The sequence below is a fragment of the Gymnoscopelus braueri genome (assembly GCF_963280865.1).
Source record: "Gymnoscopelus braueri genome assembly, chromosome: 6".
Classification (NCBI taxonomy): domain Eukaryota; kingdom Metazoa; phylum Chordata; class Actinopteri; order Myctophiformes; family Myctophidae; genus Gymnoscopelus; species Gymnoscopelus braueri.
In genome coordinates, this window is record NC_137607.1 from 55,097,919 (window position 1) to 55,115,477 (window position 17,559).

The 17,559-nt window shown below is 41.1% G+C and overlaps 1 protein-coding gene across 6 annotated transcripts in view; it reads left to right on the forward strand.

Moving 5' to 3' along the window:
- Nucleotides 1-17,559, forward strand: part of ddr2a (discoidin domain receptor tyrosine kinase 2a) — a 45,691-nt gene that overhangs the window by 10,481 nt on the left and 17,651 nt on the right. For all 6 annotated transcript variants that reach the window (XM_080431388.1, XM_080431390.1, XM_080431386.1 and 3 more), the window contains exon 2: nucleotides 11,069-11,182. In XM_080431388.1, coding sequence (XP_080287514.1) covers nucleotides 11,101-11,182 — 82 coding nt within the window. In that variant the 5' untranslated portion in view covers nucleotides 11,069-11,100. The remainder of the gene's footprint in view (nucleotides 1-11,068; nucleotides 11,183-17,559) is intronic.

Genomic DNA, 17,559 nt, shown 5'->3' on the forward strand with positions numbered 1-17,559 from the left:
CCAACCATGATCAAGCATCGTTGTTTTCATTTTATTTTCTGTCTGTGAGAATGTGCAAAAGCAAATATCAGTGCCATTGTACGTTATGACAAGATTTTGAGATATGGAGTCATTACTCTTAATATTGATGGTTGTGAGGTCTGCTTGAACGGCTTTTTCCTCTAGTTTAGTATTAGATTATTAGATTGGGGAGATATTTTGACACTTGTTTAGTTCAACTCCAAAAAGAGTATATTGAAGTTCTGCAAGTTTTACTATGAGCTAGTTGGTGCATTCCTCTCCAAAGTCTGTTTCACCCACATAGGGTATGTGATTTTTCTTTGCTAAAATAAGTGTTAAATAGCTTGTGTGTTAAATTGGCAACCCACCTGAAAGAGCTGGAGAGACAGAGAGACCCCTGTTAATACTGAACAAACACTCTATAGCAATGATTACTTTCAGAATATAGTGCTTTAAACTTTTAACAAAAACCTTTTTGTTTTAAAAATATCACTTACCTAACTCCCACTATCAATCACTTTGAAGTTCAAGCACATACTCGTGCACTCTCCACACACCCTTAGAAACGCACATCCATCACAGACACACTCCCTGAACCCCTCACACAGACACACAACACACATGCAGACATACACACATATTTTGTCTTTAATTAGACAGATGTGTCAAAGACAAAGAACCATTTATGCAGGGAAAAGGCTGTATATTTCATCAAGGGGCTAAACAGCATTCTGGTGTTGTAATATACATGCAAACTTTGCTTTATGAGTCTTTCCACATAAGTTTGGGAGCATAGTATAAGCCTGGAGGGTCAGTATAGGAACTAGGAAGGGAACGGCATGTATAGAATTTGATGTGAATTGAACCAGCATTGACTCAAAGCTCCAAACCTTTGTTATTATTGCTTGTGTAAATGTCATGTATTTGTATAGTACATATTTTGAGGTTTGTGAGTTTGATCAAATCTCACAGACCTACTGGTTACACTTGGGATGTACAGTGTATTTGATGACAAAATATCCCCCTGGGCTCCAGATGTTTTGTCTGCAGCTCAGCTCTGTGATTCTTAGCACTCCGTTCACAGGGTCTCAGCATGTCAGCATGGGTCTCAGCAAAGTTTCATTTTGGGGCTTTTTTTTGTTGTTGTTGCTTCACACACTTTCAACTCTGGGGGGACTTTTCTTCATTCCCATTCTGAAAGCTTTCACAAGTTAATGGATCTGACTTTATGGCTTCTATTTCCCCAAATATGACACTAATCCTCGCTGACATCCATTAGAGTCTCTGTTGGGCACAAAAGTCACTTAGTTTGTATAGTGTACTTCATTATATGGATATTGTGGAAGACTTTGGTATCTTACTGAGCACAATTTGGTAACAAATACAGTAACACTTAAACCCTCTAGACTTAGTAAACTGGACCGGACTTGTCCGTACTACTGTACTTGGACCGCTTTTTCATTTCTACACCAAATCTCTTGTAGATCTGCTATTTTTGGCTAATGTTCCCCGACAGAATATGGATGCTGGGGTTCAAGTGGTGTTTCTTATCTTGATACTATATTGCATATGAAGAAAAAGTTGTAAGAAAGAATGCACAAGTTTCTGGGAGCTCGTGTGGTGCAGTGGTAAAGTGCCTGCATAACAGCTTGTGAGTTGGAATCCACCGCGGTGCATCCATCCAGCTTTGTCGAGCGTCTATATGAACACAATTGGCCCGTGTTCAGAGCAGGGAGGGGGATGTCACTGCATGTATTCATACGGGCTGGGGCGGCACCTGTCAGCGGGGAGTGTTGGACGGGAGGAGTAGGACAAAGGCTCTACGTCCTCCCGGTGGGGGCTCCTCACTGGCAGGTGAGTCAGGAGGAGACAACAGCAGTGACAACACACAAATGTGTGTGGGGAGGAATTAATTGGCTAAAACGACTAAAAAGAGAGAGAGAAGTATTTGTTTCTATATTAGCGTGGTCTTAAAGACGGGGTGCCGTGATTTTCAGAGATTTTTTCCCCCCCTAAAACATAATCATCAGGTATTATGGTTATACTAGGAGGAAGATTTTTTTCAAAAAAGTGTACAGAAAGTGTTAAAATTATGTTTTTATGTGGACACGCCTCCAGTTCATTAAGTATACCTGGTTCTCACCTTAGCACCTCCTCCACCACCTTAGCACCACCCACCTGTCCTAGTACCTCCTCCTCCTCATGCCCACACCTGTTGTGTTATGATAATGAGGGGGAGGGTATAATTTTACTGTGTCATTAAAGTGTTGTTTTTCTATTGGCACGTTTGACCCTCAAGGTTTCAGCCTCCAGGAAGAAACTCAAAATAGTCAGAGAAGACATAAAACACCATAAAAACACCACCAGGGGGCTTAATGAAGTTCTATCAACCTCATAGACACATGAAAAACAGAAAAAGTGCAAAACCATGGCACCACCTCTTTAATATTTTAAACATGTTGAAAGACGAATGTGAGCTTTTTCCTAAATAGTATTTGGAAATATTACTTTTTTCATTTTTCTTTAAATCATAAAGCAAATATCGAACTATAACTATCTCCTTACAAAAGGCTTTCGCCGCAGTTGAGGAAAACAAAGAGTGTAATCACAGGACAATCCTCACCACAGAAAAACTATAATGTAATGTTTAACATACTGTATATTTTAGTGCAGACCATTTTATTCCAAATACCACAGAAAATATGTTTTTATGTCAACAATCCCCAATTAGCCAACAGAACTTGAAAGGATTTTGTATATTTAGTGTATGAATACAGAGAGTTGAAAGAAGGAAATAAACAATCCAAATCCCTCTTTGTACAGCCTCTCATTGTACAACTACATTTTGTACATTGATCTAGTTACCAAAATGAGAATGACATCTTTCGTAATCTTTGCTGAAGGACGCGTCTTTAGTTTTACTGAAGTCATGATGGCCATCTGGCTTGATGTTTTGCTCAGATAATTAGAGGTTCACTGTGCTTTATTCTCACACGAGCATTATTGATGGTTGTATTATGTGCTGATTGATGTGAATTATGTCATTGTCATTGGTCTCCACACACCTGTGTCACTGTGTTAATCACATGACTATGATTGGTTGTGTGTACTTAAGATGCCGTCTATTGTTATGTCTATTTAGTCTGAAGAAAAGCATGGTCTCAAAACATCACTCTCTGTAACTGCATAATAATAAAAAAAATGGCAATGAATTATTTTATTTTGCCCCCCCCCCCAGCTTTAACCTGTAAAGGGCCTATTCTATATCTCCATGATCTCCTCCCTCCCTCGCCTGCCTCCCAAATCCACCCAAATCCCCTCTCTTTTCCCATTGCCGATGCTCTATTTACACCCTCACACCCTACACTTCCCCCTCTGCCCCCCCCCCCCCCCCCATCACTCTTCTTGGACCTGTTTGTGTTGGACGGTCCGCTCGCTGTGGTCAGCTGGTCGGAGGTGTGTGACAAACCGTTGGTCTCTTCTCTCCTGAGGACAGTACACAGACCTGGTATAACTGGGCATCATGGTTGCAAGGAGAGAGCAGACTTTACCTCAGACCATTAACATCCAAATAAAACCCTGCATTTTGGCCTCTCCTGGTAAATACTTGACATACCTGCCAGGAGATATTCCTGTCCCGTCATTGCTTTTTTGGGTGACGGTTACTTTGCAAGCGTTGAGGTGCGGTTAACGCAATGTATTTATTTTCTTTCATGGAGAGGACCATTTCCCTGAAGAAATTTTCCAGCGTTACTCAATCATTGACCTATGTGGCTTTACAGAAGGACACCAACCATTTGCTGTATGTTGAAATTGTGCTGAATAACAGGGGGTCCAGAGGCTATGTTTTTCTGCCTCATCTTCTGACTGACAGGTGAGAATAGTATAATTACTTAGATTTTTTGTTTGTCCCGTTCTCTACGTTTCCTTCTGAAGGACGTTGCAACTTTTTGACCTCTCTCTCTCTCTGTCTGTGTGTGTGTGTGTGTGTGTGTGTGTGTGTGTGTGTGTGTGTGTGTGTGTGTGTGTGTGTGTGTGTGTGTGTGTGTGTGTGTGTGTGTGGGGTGTGTGTGTGTGTGTGTGTTAGATGACAGACAAAAAAACATAAACTTGTTATTTAAATTGCATCTGACACTTGACGTGTTTCAGGTGTTGAACGTTGAATGAGTGATTAGGCTTATTAGAAAAGGACCCCGTCTAGTGACGTTGTGTATTTCTTGTAACGCAGTCCTTCTCCGAAAAGTATCCTGCTTTTCTTGTGCGCATGCTCATAGGAGCTGAGATAGGACGTGTGAATCAGTTTTTCCTTCTGTGTTCCTGTAAAATAAGAATGGAGAAAACATTTCCATGCAGGACGGTGGGCCTGAGCCCATAAGCCTTTCTCCTGTGTGTCACTGCTCTGATGTTACTATAGCAAAGGGCCTGTTATGGAATAACAGCTGTCCTCTTCTCACACAGGTATGAGAAATACAGCTGTGACCTTAGAGAGGCCAAAGAAAGACAATTTAAACACAATGAATCCATTTCCCACTTTTCTTCTACACTCGCCAGAGGTCATCCATTCAGAATGTTTCCATTGTTAAATTGTGAAAGAACTCCAGGTACTACGGAATGGTTCTCAGAAGCAGTTTGGATCACTGCAGCTTTGTGCAAGGGGGAACCCAAGTACTTAGACCAAGAGGAAATCACCTCAGGCCTACCGTCAATCATTAAGAACTTTGTGATCACGTTTAAGATGATTGTGAGTCTTTGTATTTCTAAACATTGGAGCTGAAAGACCTTTTTAACAATTTACAATTCCAAGAGTCTCTGTCCTTAGAAACATGGAGGGATTTTCCTCCACACCACAGCACAGGCGGCCTTCACTTAAATGCCCTCTCCGGCACATGGTAAACACATTTGCGACATTCAAATACACACAAGTCATCAGCTGTTTTTGTTTCATTAACTTTCCAAATCCAGGAAGGGTTAGGCTCTGTAAAGGACCTTGTGTCTCGGTGGGGAAGTGGCTGTAACTTAAGGCTATAGGAAATGGGGTTATGAAAAGCAATAAGATTATGTGTGAAGGCACAATGAATAGGGCACGTCATACTGTGATAGAACTCTGCAGGAGAACCATTAACAGTGGTTTTGCTTAATTAGCTTGATGTTATTTTTGCATTATGACTGCTTTATAGGTTTTCTTAAGCATATTTCTTTCAGTATGTGACTTTTGGGCCGTCCTGGTTGCTCTTCCACTTAATTCGTATACCACATAGGCATTGCCCGACATACAGTGGTTGTGAATTTGGCTCATGACCTGTGTGAAATGTCAACTCCTCTCTCCTATTCATTGAACTGTCATAGTATATAGTGAATGGACCACAATGGAAATAAGCTCTCGAGATCTTTTGTGTTTTATCCTTTTGACAGATATGCAAATATATGTTCAGTTATATGCATTTTTGTCTATAAAGATATCAATCAATCAATCAATCAATCAATCAATCAATCAATCAATCAATCAATCAATCAATCAATGCCTTAAAATTGTCTTTAAACAAGACAGTTTCTAATAACGGTGTGGCTTCCATGTGGATCTCAGACTTCATGTGGCCATGACGTTTCTATGAAGGATGACTCCATATTTGGGCAAGGTTTCAGCCCGATTCAACTGCCATTGACTTCTATCCATTTTAAAATAAAATTGAAAAATATATAAAAAACATGTATTGGCCTACGTAAGTAGTAGTACAAGAAATTAGGTGCTGATCAATCCAGCAGTTTGCAAGATTTTCTCCAGACAGACAGACAGACAGACAGACAGACAGACAGACAGACAGACAGACAGACAGACAGACAGACAGAGCCATTTCTAGAATTTTCACCTACTCCATTGATTGATTGATTGAATACTTTATTTAGAAAGACATGGTAAAAGTACATGCAAGTACAATTCACAATACAAGGTCCTCTAAACTGGATCGCTCATAAAAGCACTTGGCTTATTTAAAATTAGATCCCTGTGCACTCAAATCATGATGACATTTAAGAAGACATACAAATATACACTACTATGCAGAATGTCATACAATCAGCTTACAGGTTACTGGTATGAAAAACAAGAAATATGTACAATAGACAGTTTTAGGAGGAGGGGAGGGGGGGGGGGGGGTACGTTAAGACTTTGACAGGGGCCAATTTGGAATTGCAGCCTCCTGAAGGTGATTCTTTAGGGCAGTTTTGAAAGTGAGTAGCGTTTTACACTCCTTTACTCCTTTGGGTAGGGCATTCCACATTTTTGTTGAATAGCATGAGAAAGAGTTCATTCCCTTGTTTGTGCCAAATCTGGGTTGAACATGAGTCACGCCGTGAAAAATAATCCCTTTCGATCCACACCACTGAGCCATGGGATATGTAGCCATTATCCTCGAGTCACTGTTGCATAATTGTCAAAGATTATTTATTGCTTAAAAAACCAATACCCATATTTCCAAAACCAGAAAATGTGTAATACCTGTCGCAGGCAATATGGAGCGACGTGGAAATTATTCTCTAATATCAAGTATCGTGAAAAGCCCCAGCCTGCTGGGCACGACGAGAGTGAATTTGGGCAGCGGCTCAAAACCAACAGCTCTGGATTTGTTTCCCATAGTCAGAATTATACAGCGTATAGGAACCTGTACTTTTATATGTATGTCAGTGGGTTGGAAGAGAGATCCACTTTAAAGAGACAAGCTCATAATTGTCTGTGGAGATCAGGAGAGCCACTTGGAATTCTTGGTTCCATGACAACATATCACACTGGACCTGTCATTTTTTAAGGATCCCAGTCAGTCCAGAGCCCTTATTAACCCGCGTATTTCCTCCTATTCTGTGTCCCCGCCCTGGTAAAGATTGGAAAAGCAGAGAGATACTTGGAGCATAATAGTGTTTGGTGTATATAGATTAGTTATTCAGTTAACTTATCCATTTGTAACTCTTGAGAGTGTATAACATGATCCATGGTTAAGTTTGTGCACTTGGAGAAGGTGAAAAATCCGCACACTGGTTTAAAGCTCTCAAAACTTATTTTATGAATGGCACAATGTTTGCCTGATGAAGACCTATAAGGTTGATACGTTAGGCCATTAATAAAATAGTTTTTGGGAGCTTTTTGATTTGAGCTAAAAAAGCATTATTTTACACTTTGGCTATTCAAAAATAGCAGATATACAAGCTCATAGCGCGGCACCGAGTGCCGCGCTATGAGCTTGTAGATCTGCTATTTTTGAAAAATCTTGAAAATGTATGCAAATCTTTGAATATATTGTTTTAAAGCGAACATTTTAACTCAAATCTTTGCTTCTGGGGCGTCCCTGGAACAACACATTTTGAGATGGGGGTCGGCGGCAAAATACATATAATTTTGGGGTTCCTTGACATGAAAAATTTTGAGCACCGAGCACTGATATAGAAACATAAGTTTTTTAAAGAATACTGTTGGGATTTAGAAGACTTTTGTAAAATCGGCTTCAGGTCTTAATGGGTTAAATTCGTGCACTGTCAGGGTTAGGATTTTACAGTGTAGTTACCTGGTCGATAACAGTAGAGTGGACTGTGAGTGAAACCCAGTATAGTCCATAGAAGAGATCGCTGAAGTTCTACGCTGTACAGTGCCGTTCTCATACAATGTAGATTCCTCTGTTACTCCCACGCTGTAACATCAGGGGAAAGGTTTTATTTGGCCAGGCATGAATACCAGGAAAACTTTCGGGCACGCACGCAACTACGCACGCGCGCACATGCACACGCGCACACACACACACACACACACACACACACACACACACACACACACACACACACACACACTTTAGTGTACAGTTACTGCGTTCTTGGCCTTTGAAACCGTGAAACCGTGAAAACAGTGAAACGTTTTTGTATTGTCATTTGAGTTGTGTTCAAATTTCATACCACTGTTGCTGTCATTAGATAGAAAAGGTGCCACAAAAGCCATCACCTTTAGAGAATGAAACTGCTGTGCTGTATAGCTTTTTCCTCATTAAAAAAGGAGACACACAGTTTCTCTTGTAAACTTTTGTTACATAACGGTTGATTACCGACATTGGAGAAAAAAAGAAAGAAAGAAAAAAAATGAACCTCTCTTACATAACAATAGCTTAAGGAGAGGCAAACACATATATCTACTGGTTTCTCCAAACAATTAACCAGGCCATTAAGCCTGTGTGAAAAAATCTTAATATTTTACAGCTGTCTGATTCAATCCAGATCAGTAATTTAGATTCTTTTTTTCTTTTTACCAAAGAACACAGTGGAGGGAAACAGGACAAAGATGTGGGGCTGACATACTGTACAACGTAGGCACTGAGGTTATGTGGCACACATGCGAACCTACTGAGCCACTAGGACACCTCATCAGCATCAGCATGTCATTATTTCCTTGCCACACTACTTATGTAGATGTCTCATAATTGATCTTAAAAACCTAACCAACATCAAAGGACAGCAAATCATTGGGAGTAGTGTTCGTACAATAGGAGTCATTTTATTTGTTTGTGTTTTTTTTGCTTGTTACCCTGTCCGTATGCGATGCGTGACAGGGTAATCGGTCGTGTGTGTGTGTGTGTGTGTGTGTGTGTGTGTGTGTGTGTGTGTGTGTGTGTGTGTGTGTGTGTGTGTGTGTGTGTGTGTGTGTGTGTGTGTGTGTGTGTGTGTGTGTGTGTGTGTGTGTGTGTGTGTGTGTGTGTGTGTGTGTGTGTGTGTGTGTCGCCGTGCGTGTGTACAGTATCAGTATGTGTGTCTGAACAACATAACTTGAGAAGAGAACAGATAGACAGATAGGCTGCCTCGAAGAGACTATTAACTTTGGGGGTTTCAAACAAGCCCCCAGAACTGGATTATTGAAAATCTGGTATTGCAAGACTTTTGCATTTATAATTCTACTGCGCATACTTCTATCGTCTAAAACGCTAGTACGCCTGCTCTATTGGCTCCAATTTGGAGCCAATCCTGGAAGAAGAGTATACTTCCGGGTGCTGGTGAGCAACTTTCATTGAAATCAATAGGTGGGGACGGGGCTGTCCGCTCTCTAGATATTATAACTCTATGGTTTCAAAGGTCAAGGTGACCATCAAGGTCATATTGTGTATCTTTTTCAATTAAACAAAGGTCATTTTTGATATAATCTTTCATTGATATATGTTCCACAACACAATAACCATTCCACATATAATTTTTTTGACAACTTCTCTAAACACTATTAAACACAATTTTTATTTGCGAGCGTCTGCCCCCGACATTAAATTGTATAGGCACCGGAAATGTACCGGAAATGTATTTATTTAAATAACGTTAATTAATACCATTTGCTCTATAGGACCCTGCAGAATTCCCTTTTGAGCAGTACTTCCCTATAGACAAACACTGTAAAGATAACAGAGCTAAAATGGGTGTCCTAAAATGATACAATGTTACACAGTATGACTTAAATGTTAAACTTTCATAATCAACCATCTCTCAAAAACAGAGAGAAATATAACAAGAGATGTTGGTGCGGGCAGGGTCTGCACCCCAGGTGCGTTTTTTAATTTGGTTTGAATTTGAATTTCTCCTCACTTGTACAGTATTCAGGTATTTCTGAGAGAATGTTGTCATTTTGTTTTATTTATTTTATTACAGGCACAAGGATGTTTGACGTAAAACCAGGTTTTCCTACCTTCTATGTCTGTTATAAATGTTTCACTTGTTCCATGATTTTAGGGTCTACTCACGCACATCATAAATGAACCATGGGCTTGTAGATTTATGATGTTGATGTGCTCCGTTTCTTTCTCTGCTGCTCGACCAAGTGGTCAGTTGGGGGCGGCATGGTGGCCAGCTGAGGTCATGTCTGTGACTTTTCTGACTCTCTCTCTCTCTCTCTCTCTCTCTCTCTCTCTCTCTCTCTCTCTCTCTCTCTCTCTCTCTCCCCCCCCACACTTTCTTATACTATGTCATTCCATTTGTCCTTTCCTCCCACTTTATTACTTTCGTTGTGTCAAGTATTTATTTATTTCTAACTTTATTTAGCAATTTTCTTATTCTTGTGTGAATTATTTGTCATTAGTTGCTCCATTCATTTGTTCCATACTAATCGGATTTAGACTGTTAACAGTTCTTCGTTGTACACAGTAAAATTCCAGTGTTAATTTAACTCATTTCGTTCCATTTATATAGGAGTTAAATTAACAATAAGTATTTTACTTTGCCATTGCCAGGGACAGTACAGCCATTGCTGTACTCTCCCTTCAATATAATTTAACAGAGTGGTAAAGCATTAAGGTGGCAGTTATTCTGTCTTTTATTGATTGAATTAAAATTGTGATTCTAATAAAAACTCACATTTTCCCCCTTATGGATCTGTGTAATTGTCTGGCTTCCTCGATTACAGAAGAGCAAGTATTAGTTGTTCACTGAATCAAAACGTTTTCGTCATACTCTATAACCTGTGTGGGGAAAATGAATGAACTATGCTTTTAAGCACCACTTGAGTGCTGAAGTGCTTTTGAGCAATTCACTTAACCACCAGGTTCTTCAGTGGAGCTGCTCAGTGAACGGCATTAGACTTTTTTAGAAGACTACTTCCCAATGCCTTGCTACCCACATGTTGGGAAGCAAGGCATTGCTTTAAAAGGGACATCCAGGGGAGCCTGGGGGCTTTGACATTTGGTGTACGGACAATATGCCCCTAGTGAGTGCGAGGCTTGAATTCTCTCCTCTCCTGTCTCTATAGTAAATCTGGGAACCCATTCAGATTCTGCTGTCTTGAGAGATTACTCTACAGTGAACTACTTGAAATAAAGCATAACATTCCAAAAATAGATCTTAAAAAGAGGCATCCATGTTCACTTAGTCAACTTTCAATGGTGTTAATTTAACAGTGACAGTGTTTTGGATGCATTTTTACCAGTCTTAAGTGAACACTCCTTCTCCTCCTCCTACTCGGAAAAACAACAACAGCAAAAACTAAAACCATTTTACAGTGTATCATCTGCAGCCATTTAAACCTATACACATGGCTAACCGACTTGTTTTGTATGTTTTGCAGGTAGGAAGCCTGTCTCCGTACATGTGTTTGGGATGAAGCGCCTTTGGGACGTATTCTTTCCCCTGCTCATACTCCTCTACCTGTTAGGAGCCGCCACATCGCAAGTGAATCCAGGTCAGTACTGTCAACAAGATTTATACTTTATTTAGTGTCGTACAACACTGATTTACACAGTGTTGAACGACACTGTCGTGCGCCAAAACTAGCAGATCTAAAATCTTGTGAGCTTTTAGATCGGTTATTTTTGCACAAATAACAGTGAAACATAACAGCAAATGATTGCCTAGCAGTATTAGTACTCGACGGAAATGATATAGATTTGAATATCTTGGTAGCTGGAAGCTTCCTCGCTCGACTCTAGGCTTGTTTCAAGGAGGCCAAATTGTTGTGTTTTTATAAAATGACTTCATTGAGTTTGGGTAAAAAGTGTTCCGCATGGCTTCCCACTCCCAGACTGGACCTTCCATGTTGCCATCCAGACTCTCAATACAGATTTTGGATTCATGCTACTTTGTGGGAGTGCTGTGGTCCCCTCTCCCTGGCGTTGGCTCTTTGATCGCAGCATGCGTGGCTTTCTCCAGCTCTCTCTCTCTCTCCACTGCATGTTTTTTTTTAGGTTTTTTTTTTAAGGAAAGTGTGATGTCAATCTGAAAGGACCATTTATGTTTTACAAGGAAACACAGAGGCAACATTTGGTGGGCAGTGGCAACGTCGACGGAGAACCAAGGGGTAGTTTTGATTGTTGTAAAAAAAAGAGTAAGGAAATAAAATGCGTTGCTCTGACTACGGCTCATAATTTGAGTTGAAGATCATATTGTATAGGTGCCTTTATTGCAGGCAGATTTGTCTCAAAGACAGATTTGGGGCTTTATCCGGTGCGAGGTTGCGCTAAATTCAGTCTCACCATCTGTAATAGTATTATATTGTATAAAAGAAAACTTTCATTACGATAAATTTTGAATTTGAACGAAAAAGCAGGCACGCAGCAGGCATATGGCTACAGTATAGGCATAGGAATGCCAGAGTTTGTCCTTTCTACAGCTGTGGTGTGGTATAGCTTTCTGCTCTGAGATGGGGATAATTGTGCTGAGGGCAAACTATGAACATGGCAGTACATTTCTCACAAAGCCATCTGGCACTGAGCGAAAGCAAACAAGGAGTATGTTCAATTTCATTTGGGCCTCGCGTTTCTGTGGCTTTGTCATGGGGAAACAACAGTTGTTTTTTTCGTCACTGCCCACTCATTCAAAGTTTAACATCCTCACCATGTTTGCAGTGACTGAGCTACATGCACACACACGGGCACACAAACACTGTATATAGACCCACAAACACACACATTATACAAACTACATTCGCAAGGGTGACCCACACAAACATAGGACTTCCTGTCATTCGTTCATACTGTGTAAAACCTTTGCTGTGCTGTCACAATGTAAGAGAGAGGGCAGAGTTCAATAGAGTTTAGGGAAAGGGAGAGATAAAAAGGAATTATAGGGGGATATTTCTTGTTAGAAGGAGGTAAATATAATTGTGGGTGTGTGTATGTTGTGGTTGATTTAAAGCCTAGGCCTATGTCGTCATATCTATTGATAGCTACCTCTCTGGTCTATTTAATCAGATGTTGCTGCAACATACTGTGCTGCAGAAAACAATATCGGATATGTTTTATTATAAGAGAAACTTCTTCATCTCAACGAGACTTTATGCATGTGGTGTTTGGGTATTAGACGATGATGGGAGTTTCTTTCTTTTCTTTCTTTCTTTGTGTGTGTGTGTGTGTGTGTGTGTGTGTGTGTGTGTGTGTGTGTGTGTGTGTGTGTGTGTGTGTGTGTGGGCGCACGAGCGCGTGTGCGTATGCTGTGGATCCAGCTATCCCACTGGAGTCTGTGGCTAATGCATACCAGACATTCTGACAGCAGGAAAGTCCATTGAAATGGGCTCTGTCTTTCTCCACCATTTGTGTGTGTGTGCGTGTCTGAGCTCTTCCCAATTCTTTTGACCACTCATAAGTCACGGAACGGACTGTTTGTGCATCTGATCCGTTCAACAAGTTTACCGTGCAAGAGAAACGTTTTGCATTTAAAATATGACCCGAGGGGATTTCTTTGTACAAAAGCCACCAGCGATTATGTGAAATCGAATTCCAGGGGGGCCACAAAGCACTTAAATCTTGACCTGTCCTAAAATACGAGAGCACGCTATATCTATCTATAATTCTGTCTAAATGCTCTGGTTCTGCCGGATTGAAAGGCGAGTCATTTTTCCACAGGCGGGAAATATTCATGGCTGAATTTAGGAGAGACTAAATGTCGGGCGATGCCAACTTTCCCCTGTTTAAAATTCCCAAGCAATGGAGTTATACCATCCCTGTCTTTCCCATTTTACTCCTGAGTGGGTGTACTTCCTTCAGTGTACACAGTAAAATGTGTTAATATAAAGTCGTACTGTGTAACTTTTTCAATTAAACAAAAGTTTTATATATATATAATCTTTCACTGGTATATTTTTCACAATAACCATTCCACATAAATGTGTTTTTTGACAGCTTCTCTATAAACTATTTTAGTCGCGAGTGTGTGCCCAGACACTCATCAAAAAGACACAGGAATCGGAAATGTTCCAGGAATGTATTTATTTATTTAAGTTTTTATCTTGTCTCTGTATTGAATGTAGGCCTACTGTCTGTAACGTCGCTAATTGCTGCTTCTCTCTGAACCTAGTCTCTCTTGAGAATGAGACCACAGGTCTCAATGAGATTATTGTATAAATAAAGATTAAATAAAAAATTATAATACATCTTTCTGAAAATGTTGTCATTGCTTTACAAAATAACCTTGATGCTAGGACACATGCAGCATTCATTTTGGAACAGTGCATAATTTTGTTTCAAACTGAATTCTGGGAATCGCAGTTCTAACACATAGCGGAACTAACTATCAGAGGTCCCCCCCCCAAAAATAAATACAAAAATGGATGTTGGACACAGTAAAAATGGACACAGTAAGACTTTAACTCCGAGGGCCCAATTTAGATGATCTATGGCTCCGGGCACAGAACGCAGGGCGCAAATTGCATCTGGGACGTTCCCCCTCCAATGTTGCTAGTTAAACAGCACGTTATCTTGGTGCGAAGTGGGGCGCACAGCGCACAGGGGCTGTATTCAGACTCTGGATTAGTCATGGATGTGTTTTGGGCATAACATAAATTAGACTTCATCATAGAGAACTGTTATTTTATTTATATGACGGATTTAGCAAGTTGGAGGAGATGCAACCACTTTTCTGCTGAGGAAAATTGCATTTGATCTTCTATGGGAGCAACATTAATAATGTGATATAATGAAGTCAGGAGACACAGGGGAATCAAAAGCTGTCTGCTCACCGAGAACATCACATGGAAAGGAGAGGTGAACCAAACGTGCTGCTGTGGTCCGAATGACTGCAGACAGAATCACCCTAGCCTAATGTCTCCTCAAAGACATTTGTGATAACTTGACATATCAAATTAATAATCACATGCTCAGTCCCAGTTAGGCTACTTTTTAGAACACATTCCATCAGCAATAACGTGTAGGCAGGCTACTTACTGAAATAAATGAATCTCTTTTTCTCTCCCTCTCTGTTGCTCCTCACTGTTCGTCTTATAGTTTCTTATTAATAGGATGAATAAAGAATCAAGCGTATGCCATATATGCTCTGATGCAGCCTGACAGTGAATCCCGTGTTCGATTCCTGAGCCCAACGGACGCCTGTGTGTTACTCCCTGACTCTCTCTCCACTTCCTGTCAATCTACACTGTTCTATCGAAATAAAGGCAGAAAAGCCTCTCCCCCCAACAAAAATAAATAATTAAATCAAGTGCTTGACAAATGTATCTGCTATTTGAGCACAAAAACGATCTATGTTTTGTGTAATAGGCTACCATCTTACAATTTGAAGTCGACCGACCAACTTAAAATTCGGCACACGCGTCGCAGACGACCCGAGGGGGTTGAGTGCACAGCGTCGGTCGGATAGGCTGTTGTCCAGAACCGCCAGAAAAGGCTCTGCCCACACCTGTCGAATTCCATTTTTAACGAGCAACACGCCCATTGGCACTAGATGGGCGCAAAATAATTTGGCCAGCACGTTATCTATATAACGTGCTGGCCGTAAAAATTACAACTGCGGAAGATAGGGCCCTGAGAGTTACAAATTGATAAATGAACACTGAGGATTTTACTGCCAGTCATGGCTATGGAGGCTGAATGTATATGGATTGTACTGTTCTGTGTAAATTAGAAACCCTGAATTAATTTATGAAAACCTTCATCGCAGAAAAGCTTACGATGCTGTCACCACAACTAAGCTAAGCTTAGTTGTGGTGACAGCATCAATGCCAATGGGATTCATCTGTATATTGGCTGTATAGTGTGTGTGAGTGGTTCATCTGTATATTGGCTGTATAGTGTGTGAGTGGTTTGCACAGCGGCCAGAGGAATGGCAAACCTCCACTAAAAGCCCTGTACGGTATGTAAGCAGCAGATTACAGACTTGATGGTATCTATATATATGTGTGTGTGTTTGTTTATGTGTTATTTATATATTTATGCACTATATATACTGTATTGTGTGTGTGTGTGTGTGTGTGTGTGTGTGTGTGTGTGTGTGTGTGTGTGTGTGTGTGTGTGTGTGTGTGTGTGTGTGTGTGTGTGTGTGTGTGTGTGTGTGTGTGTGTGTGTGTGTGTGTGTGAGAGCGTGTTTGGAGCCAGAGGTTAGACAGCAAACAGTACAGAACAAGCCCGCCTTTCACTGGCCAGGGTGCGGTAAGCATCAAGAGGTGAGAGAGAGTGGGTTTGGTCCAGGTCCCTCTTCATCCCTCTCTCTCTCTCTCTCTCTCTCTCTCTCTCTCTCTCTCTCTCTCTCTCTCTCTCTCTCTCACACAAACCTGGTATTTTTCCGCCTTTTCTACTGTGATATTTTTAGATGCTGTTGCCTGATATTCTGTGTGTGTGTGTGTGTGTGTGTGTGTGTGTGTGTGTGTGTGTGTGTGTGTGTGTGTGTGTGTGTGTGTGTGTGTGTGTGTCTGTGTCTGTGTCTGTGTCTGTGTGTGTGTGTGTGTGTGAATTAACACACTCAGCTGCCCTCAGAGCTCACCCCAGGGGTCACCTCTGAGTGGGTCGGCTAGATAAATAAACACAGCAGAAGCCAACATTTGGAAGAAGTGGTCATGCATCCGGCACAGCACTGAAACTCTGAAATTCAGCCTCCTCTCGCCCTCTCCCTCAACCTCTCTCTCTCTCTCTCTCTTCTCCCTCCCTCTCTGTGTTCATCTCTGTTTATATCTCCCCCCTCTCTCTCTAGGATGCGGTTGAGGATCTTGATAATGACTCCTATTTTCATCAATTATGTCCCAGGCAATTACTCAGTGTTTTCCAAACTAGTGGTATTGCATTGTACAGTATGCGGTCAGTGTCACTGTGTCGATCTGGCTCGGGCTTGTGGAAAAATTACACGAGTTATGTTTCTGCGCATACACCACGTGACGAACACATAAGAGCCCTGTTATTATTTCTTCTGAGTTTATTGTGGTTTCCACATGACAATGGACATCTCGGCATGAGACTGTGGAGACAATTGGAGTGAGGAATACGATACTTTACATGTGTGTCTATGTAAATGAGCCCTCGTGTGCTATCACAAGCTAGCAAAGAAACGCCAACCAGTCCAAACAATGTAACCTCCACAGCGGGATGCAGTGGAGCAGTGTGAAACCAAAGCCAAAAGCCTTTCATACTCATCCGAAAATAGCCAATCTACAAGTTCACAAGGTGTCATGGTGCGACACTGCCGCGCAGCGAAGAATAGATCAAGCTGAATCCATCCAAAGACACATTTGCATAACTTGAATCAAGTTAGGTATATTTTTCTTCCACCGCCCCTCCATTTCATTTCCATGTCGTTTTTGAATGATGTTTTTCAGAATCTTACCCAGAACCTCTCCCAACTACATATGTTTTGGATGTTGTTGACAGGTGTTGTGAATATGGTCATCGTTGTAATAGCAGATACAATATCCGACTCCATTGTTTGTCTCGTGGAAAAATAACAAAAACAAACAAGGAGCCAATGGAAAATTATCAATAGAAACAAACAATCCCAAACACATGATCACATTTGATTACAATTACGTTGCTATAACGATACTAGTAACAGATTGAAAATCGGAGACGTGTGACCTTGTTTCAGTTGACGACGTGGTGTGCTGGGTGACAAGCAGGAGAGGGGAGGAGGGGAGCAATGAAAAGGAGGCTAAGAACATTAGAAAGTGTTTACGTGTGTGTGTGTGTGTGTGTGTGTGTGTGTGTGTGTGTGTGTGTGTGTGTGTGTGTGTGTGTGTGTGTGTGTGTGTGTGTGTGTGTGTGTGTGTGTGTGTGTGTGTGTGTGTGTGTGTGTGTGTGTGTGTGTGTGTGTGTGTGCATGCGTGGGTATGCATATGTGTCAGTGTGT